We start from the raw sequence: 15262 nt of genomic DNA, 5'->3' as shown, positions 1-15262 counted from the left end.
GAATGGAGCAGCATTTGTACACATTGCACTCATCGTGTAGCCTACTTGGGCTTATGACAGAGAATATACTCTGAGATGGTGCAGAACATATAGCTTATTGGAGGACATGGTTGTGTGAGCAGAAATGAAGTTTATTGAAAACTCATTTTGTTCAAGAGCTTTATAGAATATAAAATATATATAATGTTTTCAATCTTTCTTACGAGTCATAGACACAAGTTTTAAAAAATTAAATCTGTGATAATTCAATTTGGCCTTTCAGTTCATTTATTCATTCAATCTAGCTCTTGCAAGAATACTAAATCTTTCATTTGATTACTGCAGAGTTCTCAGATATTTTGGTATTAATTTCTTATATTTATTTCTTTATCTCCCATTCACTCTTCAACCCACTAGAACTTTATTTCTGTTCCTACTGTTTCATGAAAACACTAAGTCCTTTTCTCAAACCATATTTTATTTGATTGGAAATATCCATTAGAAAGGATATTAGTATATTATATATGCCCCGTTTTTGTTGACCAAACTGAATGCTAATAAAGGAGAAAAACTGAAGATATCAAAAGGTAACATAACCCATATAAGCTTTTATTCTATGTAATGCTTTCACATACTTCTTAGTTAGAAAGATTAAGCTCAAACTCTAGTATGTAAAAAAACTTAGGCCAGGGGAAACTGACAGTGTTTTGTAGTTATGCTAAGCATCGCCCCTCCTACCCTTGACGTTACAGAATGCTGAAACAGTTTCTGATGAGTTAGAAGGACATGGCAGTAGTTGAACAAAGAAGTTAAGGCTGTTTCTAGAGAGATAAGGAGTAAGTTGTTTATTCTAGGTAGCATTATATAATGCAGTTGGTATAAAGTTTATATGTGAATGATTTAGTTACTTTTACATTGAACAAGCCCTAGGCATAAGGTCTAATAAAGCATATATATTGCTTCCCATTATCTCTCTAAATTTTTTCAATGGTGGAAGCTTTCTCCCACCACTGAGTTATAATTCTAAGATTTCTGTTCTTTCTTAGATAATCAGCATTCCTAAAAACATTTTAAGGCCCAAAACACTTGTCTGGACTTGATGGCTTAGATGGTAAAGAATCTGTCTGTGATGCAGGAAACTGGGGTCTGATCCCTGGGTGGGGAAGATCCCCTGGAGGAGGAAATAGCAACCTGCTCCAGTATTCTTGCTTCGAGAATCCTGTGGACAGAGGAGCCTGGCAGGCTACAGTCCATGGGGTCAAGAAGAGTCAGACATGACTAAGTGACTAACACACTTTCGTTTAACTTACAGTAACATCTTTCCTCTCTCTCAGCTATGAGTAAATTTAGTTGCCCGCTTGCTAACCTTGGTTTCAGACCTTTCCAGATTTGGTTGGAGCATGAAAGGGAGGAAGAAAAATATGGTAAGAAGGTAAGAAAATCCTTACTCAAAGTTTGTTTGGTGGGCTAGATTTGAGGTCCTGGGATTGAGAAATATTTAGGGCTGACCCTTTCATGGATGGTTTTGTAGGTACTTGGCAGAGTCCCATCACTGGGGCTTCTCACCTCTGATTTCCTAACGGATAGATCTCTCTTTGAATGGTAGATTTAGACTCTCTCTGCCATTGTTCCTTCCAGAAATTGGGGGTCCACATAGATCCTTTCCTTGTGAATTGAGCCCCTTGATCCTTTTCTGTAGCCTTATTGTACTGAACCAAGATGAGCTTTTTCTTATATACTACCCACCTCCATGCCATGGGAAACACTCATAAAGACTTTACCTGGTCACATTTGAGAGTGCTGGCCAATCCCCAAAAAGCAGAACTTCTCTCCTATTACCATCAAAGCAGTTTTTGAGTCAATCTCTTGACTCCTTGATTTCTCTGCAGCCATTTTGCCTTATCACTGCAGAAGTAAGACAGTACGTTTTCTTAGGTTTCTCAGAGGCTCCTTTCAGTAGGCTTCCTGGAGGCACATCCAAATGAGCGTGAGGGAATAGGCATAGCCTAATCTCTACGTATCTGGGATGGACTGGATGGAGGTCCAGGAATTCTGTGATCCTTTCCTTTAAAAATCTGAATTTGGATCTGGCACCTGACTTAGGTATGAAGTATCTCTGTCCTCTTGATATCTCAGCTGTAACTTGTCATTCAATATCGTAAGATATTCCCTTTTTGAAAAATAAGAAACTTGGAGCTGGAATTGAATTTGACTAAGATGTTAACACATTATTTTCTGATCTTTCTTGCATCTGTGTGTGATCTCAAACTTGTCATTTCTCTTCCTGGTTAATTAATAATTTAGTTATGGGGAACTGGAGAAGGAATTAATATGATTTTTTCTCTTTACAACATTTCTATTATAATAGCTGATACTTATTTGGGGATGACATTTTCCACCTCTTTTATTCTTTTTTTCCCTTTCTGGTATGTAAAAGAAATAATAATAATCCTTCAAGTAAATCTTGGAGGGCTGATCTTGGACTGTGAAAACTCTCCAGTGTGCCATTCATTTCAAATTTGGACTTCTCTTTTCCTACTCTGTAAATTGCCTCTCCAACAGTTGGGAGTGATTACATCTCTTCATTTAGGAAATCATCTTTCACATGAAATGTCCTCTTGTTAATATTACCCATCTTGCCATGTAATATTTCTGACAGAAAATTCTCTCATAGATGAAAGGTAGTTTCTTCCTTTTAATCAAAGGAAAATGGTGTCTCATTAGCTAATAAACACTCTTTTTTGTTAAAAGACAATAAGATCTATGATGTGTAGAAATTACAGTTCACAGAGTAGAAAAATCAAAAATATTTACATCAATTTTGTATTACTTCCTACTAAGATATTAAAGTATTGAGACAAGAAATCAAAGATTACCTGTAAAACATTGCTATGAGGCTATATATTAAAGTCTGTAGCAGAATTAGATATATAGAGATATAAAATTAGATAGATATAAAATTGAGTGATCTTGACTCATTTAATTTATATAGGCACATAGGAATTACCACTAAGTCAGAGCTATATTATTATTATTTCTTGTACGTATCAGAAAAGGAAAAAAGAATAAAAGAGGTGGGATACATCATCCCCAAATGAGTATCATTTTACTAACAACTGTAGCCCAAGTTTATGAAAATCACTATGCTAGTACTAATCATAATGTCTGAGAATTTCACACATTATGGAGTGGTTAAGTTGTTGGAAACAGAAAGTTGAGTTCTTTGAGTCTTTTGTCTACCTTGTATATATGTACTTATGTACTCAATGAAGTAAAATTAAAAAGAGAGCTGACTCTCAAGATGTATCCTTTCTTTATATAAATTTAAAATTCTTTGATAACAATTCAGTCTCTACTCTCTTTTCTGCTTTTACATAATCATAAACAGAAAAGGAAGGAAAAAGAAAATCCAGAGGGTAAAGTGTTAGGAAGCACCTGACTTTGCCTTCCAGAGACAACTTCAAATTCACTTAAGAATTTGATGAAACTTGTGTATGCTCCCAACCCAAAGTCCCTGTGAATATATACACAAAATTTCATTCCATTTGAGGGCATTCAAGGCTCCTGCAAAATTCATCCATATAACAGGGAGTTTATGAACCCCCACTTCCTACCAGTTCCATCAGGAATCCAGTTGATCCAGTTGGCCAAACCCCCTATATATTTCCCAGTTCTAATACCCTCTCACCGTCTTTACTCTTACCTTTATCCTTTGCCTGGACTGTAGTAAAAGCCTCCCAGTTGATTTGCCTGCTTCTACCCTTGACTCCTTTGGTTCATGTTTCACAGAGTAACCTGTTGGATCCTTTGAAAACATAAATCAGATAATTTTCTTTTCTAGCTTAAAATTCTCTCATATCTCCTCATTGCAATTAGAGTGAAATGCAGAGCTATAAGGCCCCACATGACTTGGTCCCTGGCAATTTTTTCATGACATTCTCTTGACAAGACACACTACCCATATACCGAATTTAAGACCTTTCTGCTAGCTATTCCCTTTGCCTGACATGTTCTAACATAGCCAGCTCTTCTTATATTCTTGACCAACTCTTTCTTTCTCTTTTTTAAAGATTTTTTTAAAAATGTGGACCATTTTTAAGGTCTTTATTGAATTTTTTACAATATTGCTTCTGTTTTATGTCTTTGGTTTTTTGGCTGCAAAACATGAGGGATCTCCCCAACCAAGGATCAAACCCACACCCCCTGCATTGGCAAGTGAAGTCTCAATCACTAGACCTCCAGGGAAGTCCCCTTAGCCAACTCTTTCATGTCATTTTAGTCTCAGCTGAAATGTCATCTCTTCAGAAACATCTTCCAGACCACCATGTCTAAGATTGTAGCCACCTCTCAGTTGTCTTCTGTTATTGTCATAACACTTGCCACTAAAATAGTCCCCTTTCTTTATATATCTGTTTATTTGTTTACTATCTGTCTCCTACCTCTAGTGCTTTGTCTACTTGTTTTCCACTACAGCGCCAAACCTAGCTCAGCATCTGGCAAGAAGTGAGTGCTCATTAGATACTTCTTGAGTAAAGTGCACGATGGTTTTCTTTTATTAAAAATTATGAAATTAGTTGATGTCACAATTATACTCTGAGTTTTTATAACATGTGCTTATAGAAATGATAGAATTTTAATTAACACTGACTGTCATGCCAATGAATTCAAACTAGTGGTATTTATTAAATTTAAGGAAATTGCCCAGTAACATCTGTCTTACTACTACAACTCAACTCAACTCTCATGCTGCTGCTGCTGCTAAGTCACTTCAGTCGTGTCCGACTCTGTGCGACCCCATAGATGGCAGCCCACCAGGCTCCCCCGTCCCTGGGATTCTCCAGGCAAGAACACTGGAGTGGGTTGCCATTGCCTTCTCCAATGCATGAAAGTGAAAAGTGAAAGTGAAGTCGCTCAGTCGTGTCCGACCCTCAGCGACCCCATGGACTGCAGCCTACCAGGGTCCTCTGTCCTTGGGATTTTCCAGGCAAGAGTACTGGAGTGGGGTGCCATTGCCTTCTTTGCAACTCTCATGCTAGTGAGCCTCAATTCTAATAAATTCCTTTTATAGATTTTTTTAACCTATAAAATGAGGATGATGGAGGAATTCTAACACGAGTTGCTCTTGTTAGATGATCCGTCTACATATGACATAGGTAAACTCTAAGTGAGGCATTGGAGAATGACCAAAAGTAAGTAGATTCTACAGCGCAGTTGACAGTTTGTAAGAAGGGTTGTACTCAGATCCCTTATTTTCACTGTTTCCAGACTAAGGACAAAACTCAGTCTTTTCCCTGCATTTTGGCTAAAATTCTGCTACAAAACACTAGGTTTTGTGGCTTGAAGAGTAGAGGACTGAGTTTGGCATAACTATAGTTGCTTGAAAGTAAGGGGAAAATCCAAAGTAGGAGGGATCCAGAGAAAGGAATCCTTAAATCTTTTTAATGACTCTTCTGCCAATGCCTGAATCACGCCTGAACAGGACAAACTTTAAGCAGTCAGCCTTCCAAAATATAGCCCAAGCCATCAATTGCATGCTAAACCAAACAAACATACCAAAAAAACCCCCAAAACTAACCTTCTTTGTGAGAGTATTACAGACTCCAATCTGTTTGGAAAATATATGTTAAGGGTATACCTAAAGTTGCTAGGATAATAATATGTTAAGGATACAACCTAAAATTACTTAATAAACCAAGAAACATGGAAATTGTGACTCATTTTTGAGACAAAAGACAATCAACAAACATCAACCCATAGATGCCCCATGTGCTGAAACCAACAGACAATGATTTAAAGCAATTACTATAAAATACATTCAAGGACATAAAAGAAAATATGTGCATTATGAATGAAATATGGAAAATCTAACAGAGAAATAGAAACTATAACAAAAGAAATGTAAATTCCAGAACTAAAAACTGTAATATCTGAAATAAAAATTTACCAGATGTACTTGACAACAGAATGAAGGTGATGAAAAAATCAGCAAAGCTGAAGATATATTAACAGAAATTATTGGGAATTCCCTGGTGGTCCAGTGGTTAGAACTCTGGCCTTCCACCACAGAGGGCATGGGTTCAATCCCTGGTCAGGGAACTAAAATCCTAGATGCCAGCCAGAAAAGAAAAAAGAAAAAAATTAATAGAAATTGTCTAACCTGAGGAACACAGAGAAAAAAAATAATGAAGTAAAAATGAATGAGCCTCAGGAACTATACTGAAAGCTCTAAGATATGTATAATTAGAACCCCAGAAGGAGATGAGAGAAAGGAATAATGGGCAGAAATAATATCTAAGGAAAATGTGGCTGAATATTTTCCAAATTTGGTGGAAGATATAAATTTACACATTCAAGAGCTTAACAAACCTCAAATGAAATAACAACAAAGAAAACCACACTGTTGTATAATAATTTGGCTGTTTTTTTGTCCCTACTCCCTAGGAGACAACCTCTAAATCTTTGTAATTTCTTGGAGTGATAGGAAAGTCTTTGTTACTCATGGTGGGCCTCTGGGCCCACACCTGAATTTATGCTAAAAAGATGACTCCAAATGGGGGCTAGTCACATGAGAAAGATCAAGCATGGAATTACAAGGCTGGGGCGTTGAGTTACGTGTTATAAGCCCAGCCTCTGAAGAGGGCAGGATTGGCTGGAGATTGAGTTCAAGCACATGGCCAATGATTCAATCAAAATATTCAAAATTGATTCAGTCAATCAAGCCTATGTAATGAAACTCCAGTAAAAACTCTAGTCACTGAGGGGAGCCTGATTAGGTAATTATACAGTAATGTGCCTGGAAGGTCGGGCATTCTGAGGACACAAAATCTTTGTGGGTTGGACCCCCAGACCTCACTTTATGGGTCTTTCCACTTGGCTGGTCCTGATTTATATACTTTATGATAAAATTATAGGGTTCCATCCCTAGTCAGGGAATTAGATCCAACATGCCTCAGCTAAGAGTTCATATGCTGCAACTAAAGAGCCCACATGCCACAATGAAAAGTCCCGCATGCTGCAACTAAGACCTGGTACAGTCAAATCAATAAAAAAATAATCCCATGGACAGAGGAACCTGGCAGGCTACAGTCCATGGAGCGGCAAAGAGTCGACATGATTGAGCAACTGAACATGCAAGTACAAGTTCTGTGACTCATCTTAGTTAACTACAATACTTTGGGGAGTACTGGAAACCTCTGTGTTGGTAGTCAGTTGATCAGAAGCATGGGTGACCTGAAAACTCTGGAATTTTCATCTGGCTTCTGATGTGGGGGTAGGATTATGCTCCTAACTTGCCAAATGTGGCCTAATTCTAGGTATTTAGCATTGTTGAGTCCTGCCCCTCAGACTACAGGTTCGAGGCATTGCCCCAAAGTCACAGAAGGGAAACCCAGAACTAAGCTCACCTCTAAAGCTGACTGAGCCCCTTTGTAACCATTGCCAAACTCCCCGTTGATCATCACTAACAAAATTTCTGACTCCCAATTAGACAAAGATGCCCACTACAGTAGACACCTTATAGCATTCCAACCAGTCACCTAACACTAACCTTCCAACAGGAATTTTCTTTGTCTTGAGGCTATAAAAATTGGCTATTAACTCTCAAAAACGCTCGACTCTCCCTGGTCTGTCAGGAAGCTGCCTGCTGCACTTGCAGTGCCCACTTTATCTCTATTCTTTGTTAATAAACTCACTCTTTTCTGCAGTACTCTGTGTCTTGGAGCCTCCTTGGTGATTCAGACAGTAAAGAATCTGCCTGTAATTTAGGAGACCCAGGTTCCATCTTGGGCCGGGAAGATCCCCCTGGATAAGGGCAGGGCAACTCTCTTCAGTATTCTTGCCTGGAGAATTCCATGGGCTGAGGAGCCTGATGGGCTACAGTCCATATGGTACAGTTGGACATGACTGAGCAACTAAAACACACTGTGTCTGGAAATTCTTTTCCAGTCTGTGCTCAGATTGCCCCAACAAGCATCAGAATTGCACTGTGCACACCTAAGCACATTATTATCAAATTTGAGGGGAAAAGTTATTTTGAAAGCTTTCAGAGAAAAATGACACATTGCATTTGAATTTGAATTATTGACTACCAGAACACAGTGGAGCATCTTTAAAGTGCTGGAGAGGAAGGGATAACAAGACTACAACAAATCAGAATTCTATATCCAGTGAAAATTACCTTCTAAGAATGAAGGTGAAATAAAATATATTTTCAGAAAAAGAAAACTAAAAGAATATATTGACAGTGGGCATGCACTATAAGAAATAATAAGGAAGTGCGTGCATGCATGCTAAATCTCTTCAGTCGTGTCCAACTCTGTGCGACCCTAGGGACTGTAGCCTGCTAAGCTCCACTGTCCATGGGATTCTCCAGGAAAGAATACTGGAGTGGGTTGCCATGCCCTTCTCCAGGGGATCTTCCCAACCCAGGGATCAAACCCAACTCTCTTACATTGCAGGTGGATTCTTTACCATCTGAGCCACTAGGGAAGCCCCACTAAAGGAAGTACTACAGGCTAAAGAGAAATACAAAGAGATGCAAATTCAGATCTTGTTGTTGGAGGTGGGGATGAGAGCATTGAAGATTGTAGTATCTATCATGGAGTTTTAATGTATGTAGATGTTATACATTTGACAGCTTTAGCAAAAACAGGCAAGGGTGAGTGAATGAACTCCTGTCTTGAAAAGATTTCTGTATTTGACATGAATTGATTCAATACTAACCCTAAGTAGGCTGTGAAAAGTTAAGGATATATATTGTGATCTTTAAAACAACCACTAAAACTTAATGTAAAGAGGTAAAATAAGGATGCTGGAATACATGTTTATGCATATGCTGTGTTAGGTAAACCAAAGATAAAGATACAGAAACCTAAGTCAAACTTTTTATTTCTTGTACTTATTAAATGATGACAAAATATTTCTGTTAGTGGTCTTTTTTGCCAAGGGTTAAGATTATATGATCTTTTTTTCAACTTCTCTCTTCAACTTTTTCTTTTTCTCCTGTTTCAGAGCCAGTATTTTGTTCATCTTTTTCTCCTATGTTCTTGAAAAAAAAATTGCATATTTTCCCTTCAATTTGTCAGCAGTCAGCTAGTGCTTGTTTTTTCTGCAGGGTACTTATTTGTTTCAACTTCATTTCCTGCCCGTTTTCTCCCTAAGGTCATTGAATCACATTTTGATAAATACATTGCTATTATGGTTTACTAAAGGCCATTACAAGGGTAGATTTTTTAATTAATGTCTTTCATTATAATGAGTCAGAAAGTCAGTGAATTGAAAAATTACTCTTTGTGTGGGTATTCAACATTAGTTAGTCAACATGTCCTTGCTGTGTGTGGAGTGCTCTTCTGAATTCTGTGGGAGTGTGATTATGGCAGTATTTCCTGGAGATAAAAGCTATATAAAGAAGAAATACGGTAAACAAAAGTGACAGATAAGTGTAAGGTAGGAAGCATGGGGGCAAATGAATAAGCTACTGGCCTGACTAACCCAGGAAATTTTCACAGGCAATACTAGAGTTCTGAAAGACTTGGGTGTGCCTTGTGGAAAGCTGACAAAACTCCCTAAGTGGAGTGAATATCATGGATATGAAGGAGAAATCAGCTAAAAATTATTTATTGTGTTGATTGCATCATATGCCAGTCACCAGAAGAACATGAAATAAAGATAGTATTTTTAGTATTTAGATAGTATTTAATATTTCCTAAACCAGTCCATTCTGAAGGAGATCAGCCCTGGGATTTCTTTGGAAGGAATGATGCTAAAGCTGAAACTCCAGTACTTTGGCCACCTCATGAGAAGAGTTGACTCATTGGAAAAGTCTCTGATGCTGGGAGGGATTGGGGGCAGGAGGAGAAGGGGACGACAGAGGATGAGATGGCTGGATGGCATCATTGACTCAATGGACGTGAGTCTGGGTGAACTCCGGGAGTTGGTGATGGACAGGGAGGCCTGGCGTGCTGCGATTCATGGGGTTGCAAAGAGTCGGACACGACTGAGCGACTGAACTGAACTGAACTGAAAGATAGTAGGAAAGATTACATGTTCTCATGGGGGGAAAAGACAATATATATAGCCATAGATGCCAAGTACAAGTAGATGCCAACTATTGTAGTGAAAATGGATGCTTAATTGCAGAAGGAAGGCTGAGTTAAATGGAGGGGACTTTAAAGTGGGATCAGGGCCTAACATAACAGAGAGAAAGGGAGAGATAGGATATAACTTAAATGATGAAGTCTGGGGACAATGGGAATATGCTGGGAATAAGAGGATCATGATAAGATGGTGATGAATATGTTGCTGCTGGTGAAGTATGTTGGTAAAAATGATACCTGACATGGAAAGTTGCGTATTATTCAGGGTTTGTTTTAGACGAAATTATAATTAGATGGATTAGTTAACTTGACTTTATAAATAACAAGTTGTTAAATCTAAGCTTCTACATGAATTTATCATGGCTATGTTTAAATAACGGAGAAGGCAATGGCACCCCACTCCAGTACTCTTGCCTGGAGAATCCCAGGGATGGCAGAGCCTGGTGGGCTGCCATCTATGGGGTTGCACAGAGTCGGACACGACTGAAGTGACTTAGCAGCAGCAGCAGCAGCATGTTTAAATAAATTGTGTACTTTTGAGTTTCATCACTCCTTTTTGCCACATGAAAAATATTATTTTCTCGACCAGTTTTCCAAGTGGAGACCTATACCAATGTTTTGATTCTTCAGCTATATACTCTGTCTTAGTTCATTTGGGATAACATAACAAAATACCACAAACCAGCTAGTTTATAAACAACAAAAATTTATTTTTCACAGTTCTGATAGCTAGAACAAGATCAGGGTACCAGCATGGTTGGGTTTTAGTGAAGCCTCCTTTCCGGATTGCCTTCTTCTGGCTGTGTCCTCACCTGATAGAAAGGGCCAGGTTCCCTCTGGAGCCTCTTTTATAAGGCAGTGTTTGTCGCTCAGTCATTTCTGACTCTTTGTGACCCTGTGGACTATAGCCTGCCAGGCTCCTCTGTCCATGGAATTCTTCAGGCAAGAATACTGGAATGGGTTGCCATTTCCTTCTCCAGAAGATCTTCCCCACCCAGGGATCAAACAGGGGTCTCCTGCATTGCAGGCGGATTCTTTACCATCTGAGCCACCAGGGAAGCCCTTTTTATAAGGCACCGGTCCCATAAACACTTCCCATGGGCCTCCATGTCCTAATACCATCACCTCTGGGGATTAGAGTTTCAACATAAATTTTGGAGGGGCACAAACATTCACACTATAGCATCCTCCCTTTGGTTCTGTAACATCATACCACCCTGGAGCTTGTATGGATTGATTGTTCTATCTCTTCCTCCTTCACTGATTCCATTTGAAGTTCATGGACCCCTAAGTTTGGGCATAGTCTTCTATCGTCATCTTAACTTTCTTTTATCAGTGTATACCTTCATGGAAGCAATAATTTTTATCAAAACAGAGATCTCTCAATTTTATTTCTAGCTAAATTTTAGATACTCCAGAAGATCCAGAATCATTTCTAATGCAACACATCCCAGATCAAGTTTAACTTCCCCACTAATCTTCCTTTCTGTTTTTCATATTGTTACTGTCACCCCCCAAAAGCAGGCATACCGAAAACATTAGTTATCTTTTCTTTCCATCTCATATCAATGTGCGGAGAAGGCAACGGCAACCCACTCCAGTACTCTTGCCTGGAAAAACCCATGGACGGAGGAGCCTGGAAGGCTGCAGTCCCTGGGGTCGCTAAGAGTCGGGCATGACTGAGCAACTTCACTTTCACTTTTCACTTTCATGCATTGGAGAAGGAAATGGCAACCCACTTCAATGTTCTTGCCTGGAGAATCCCAGGGACAGAGGAGCCTGGTGGGCTGCCCTCTATGGGGTCGCACAGAGTTGGACATGACTGAAGCGACTTAGCAGCAGCAGATCAATGTGACTAGTTACTAAGCTTTGTCTTTATGTATTTGAAATATATAATTTTGTCACTGTTCTAGAAGTTTTAACATGCATTATTTGATAGTAGAAAAGAATATACCTAACACATTTGTTGACAACCGTAATCATTTAAGAGATTAAGGAAATTCCCTTCTAAGTTTACTAAGAATATCTTTCGTTTGTTTTTTGTTTTAATCTTGAATGGGTGTTGAATTTTATCAAATGGTTTCTCTCTTCAATTTGTTTATGTGGTGAATCCACTAATCGATTTTCATGTGTTGATCTTTCATTAATTAGGATAATCCCAGCTTGATGCTGATGTGTATTTTCTTAGATCCTCCTGAATTTGGTTTGATAATATTTTGTTTAGGATTTTTCACCTATCATATTTTAGTGAGATGGTCTTGTGACTTTACTACTCTTTTTCACATTGTTATTATTTCTGGGTCTCAGAGCTGCGGGGGTGAGCAAGGTGAGGGCGGGGCCTTGAGAGCAGCCACCCACTCTCTGCCGGCTCTCCGTCTCTAGAAAAGGCGCGTGGTTCCGTCTGCAGGGCTGACTTCCGAGCCCCCAGCGGCCGCAGCAGGTCCCGCAGCGCCGCTCTCAGGGAGCCTGATCCGCTTGGCTCCGCAGCACGGTGCCGCCTAGAGGGTTCCTCAGGGCGAGTTCAGGGTGCCCGGTGAGCGCTCGCGGCAGGTCGCAGAGCACCGCTTTCGCCTGTCACCTGCCTGCAGGGGGTGGGCTTGGCTGGGCAGGGGATGGGAGTCCCCTCTGAGACCTCTTGTTCCCCCCACCCAGGCAGGAGCCACCCTCGTACCTGAGGGAGCGCAGCGAACAAACGCAGGACATCACACCAGGACGTCTGTCTCTGCCGCCTACGAGAGGTACCATTCCCCGCCGGCTGTCTCTGCGTGCAGGTGACCCGATCCGGGAGGAGAGCACTGGTTGGGAAAGTATAACCTGAAATTCTAGGGGAAGAAAATTCTCTGGTCCCACTCAGTCCCTTTGTGTCATAAACTGGCTACTGTCAGCTCTATTTGGGAAATCTACACAATTTGGGGGAAGTCGTGTTAGCTCTGTTTGGGAAATCGGCACAATTTTCCACAGTGTGAAACGACCTGAATAACCTAAATTTAAATTTGTTTCCTTCGATTTGTCTTTCACCTAACTTTATTTATTTCTTTTGGCCGGGAGGCGGGGTGCTGGAGGGAGGGGAAGTGAAGGACCGCGGTACACAAGGAAGAATGTGAGTCCCATCTCCTGGATCTGTTCTGGACACTCCACTCCTGGTTGTAAAGGTTGTGTCAGGGACATTTCCAGTGCCAGCCTGGAATGGTTAACTGTATGGCCATTCAAAGCGAATTTAGACCTTGACTTCATCTATAGGCTTCAGGCCCATTTACTGAGCAGTCAGTTTTTAGAGAAGCTTGTGCACAGAATCATAAGAAAATATCAGGATTTTTCTTGAATTTCTTGAATGACATTTCTTGAATGTCATTTGTGCTGCACCATGTCATATTAGCTTCTATCATCTTTATTGTCTTCATACTCCTGAACAACTTGAGAAAAGGCAGGGATCCACTAGATATCAGTTCATAACACATATTTTTTAATGAATATTCAAAGTTCATCAGTAACTTTGAAACCTAAAATGGTGCTTGAGCATTCAACACTTGATCGATTGGAAAACGCCAGCGAAACACCACACACTCTTTTTCTTATGGTTACACATAAAATGGGCTGCGTTTTGATCCTCTTGATTGAAAGGTATGGTGGTAAGAGTTTTGGATAGGGAGACAGAAGAGCTAAGAACTTGCTGAACCATATCAAGAGAAATTTTCTAACCTGTAAATGGGAAAGGTTGGAGCACATGCTTCAAAGATCTTTGATGAAATGAATCTCATCACAACTTCATAAACATGTGTTGGATTTCAGTGACTCCTGAAGACTTTAACAGAATGTTGGTAAAGTTGTTACTCTAATATCCTTTTGAGGGGAGGTCTGAAAGTCAACAAGGCAAAGGAAAACCAACAAATACATAGTAGGCAATTTTGATTTGATGAAAACCAAATATATAAGTATTTATAATTTTTAGGTTTAAACAGATCATAAAGTAATTGAATAATTTTCTTTTTAAGCTAAAAACATATTCCTTTTTTTTCTGTACAGAATATGCATTTTGCCACAAGAAGATGGTTCTACCTGCCTTTGGGTTGCATGTTGCTGATCCATCTGACTCATGCTGACTTTGAATTTCAAAAGGGGGTACTTGCCAGCAACAACCCAGGGATCATGGAAGACATTGATCCCCAGTGCTGGAATACTTGCTCTTTGACATTGATAGAGCTTAAGGAACTCAAGATAGAGCACAATGTGGATGCTTTCTGGAATTTCATGTTGTTCCTGCAAAAATCCCAGTGGCCTAGACATTATAATGTCTTCTTAAGCATAGCTCAGGATTTCTGGGACATGTATGTAGACTGCTTGCTTTCAAGATCTCATGGAATGGGCAGAAGACAGTTGATGTCTCCCAGGTATAATTTTCTACAGAAGATAAGAGAATTTAAGTGTGTACTTAGATAATAGTTTGGTTTTCTTAAAAATTGAACATTTAATCTTTCTGATTTTTAAAGTTTATCTAATAAGCTAGCAAATTTGCCATATTTTTCCTAATTTGATCAGCTTTGATTTTCATTTTTGCTGATTTTATATTGTTTAGAAAGCATGGGAGCTCTGATGAGCAAATACTTGATTCTAAATGATCTTGGAATATAATATATTTTGGTAATCATTAAATAAATTATCATCTTATTTTTCCCCATGAATAGTTCATAAGAGAGTCATTTAGCCCTGTAAGTATTCATATTACATTTGTTTAAAAATTTTTAAACATCAACATGTGTTTAGACTTTTGAAATTAATATTTTCAGTAGGGTTGCTTAAAGGGAGGGAAACTCAAGAATCATATTAAAGTAAGTGTTAACAATTTTTCCTCTCTGACTTTACAGGACTGGATTTTATAAAACGTGAGTTTTACATTTAAGAGAACACAGAAAATACCTCAAGCAGGATGGCACCAACCTGAAAATTTAACCCTGTGTCAGTATTTATGAGCTCAAATGTTTCCTACAGCATTTATCAAAATTGTTACTTCCAGTTCTTTAACACTGATGAAGGTTGTATTTTTGTTGATGTGTAATTGTTTTATGCCTATTGAATCATCATTTCTATATTTTTGGATAATTTTTCAGTAATTTTTTATTTAGAAGGCATCTTTGTAAAGCATCTTTTTTTTTAAAAAAAGAAAACACCACTTAAAATGCAAATACAATATA

The 15262-nt window shown here is 39.0% G+C and overlaps 1 protein-coding gene across 3 annotated transcripts; it reads left to right on the top strand.

Annotated features, from left to right (window-relative positions):
• The first annotated feature begins 12479 nt into the window (after positions 1 to 12479).
• Positions 12480 to 14699, top strand: FAM237B (family with sequence similarity 237 member B). 3 transcript variants are annotated; one of them, XM_055589495.1, is made up of 3 exons: positions 12480 to 12606; positions 12726 to 12811; positions 14097 to 14699. In XM_055589495.1, exon 3 carries the CDS (start codon positions 14100 to 14102, stop codon positions 14508 to 14510), a length of 411 nt encoding a protein of 136 aa, XP_055445470.1. In that variant the 5' UTR covers positions 12480 to 12606; positions 12726 to 12811; positions 14097 to 14099; the 3' UTR covers positions 14511 to 14699. The 3 variants fall into 3 exon arrangements, with proteins under 3 accessions (XP_055445470.1, XP_055445471.1, XP_055445472.1); XM_055589496.1 differs by having other exon boundaries at positions 12726 to 12844; XM_055589497.1 differs by having other exon boundaries at positions 12556 to 12844.
• The last annotated feature ends 563 nt before the right edge of the window (positions 14700 to 15262 follow it).

This window comes from Bubalus kerabau, chromosome 8 (genome assembly GCF_029407905.1).
Source record: "Bubalus kerabau isolate K-KA32 ecotype Philippines breed swamp buffalo chromosome 8, PCC_UOA_SB_1v2, whole genome shotgun sequence".
Taxonomy (NCBI): Eukaryota; Metazoa; Chordata; class Mammalia; order Artiodactyla; family Bovidae; genus Bubalus; species Bubalus kerabau.
The sequence above is the reverse complement of the archived record's forward strand: the minus strand, read 5'-3'. Positions and strand labels throughout refer to the sequence as shown.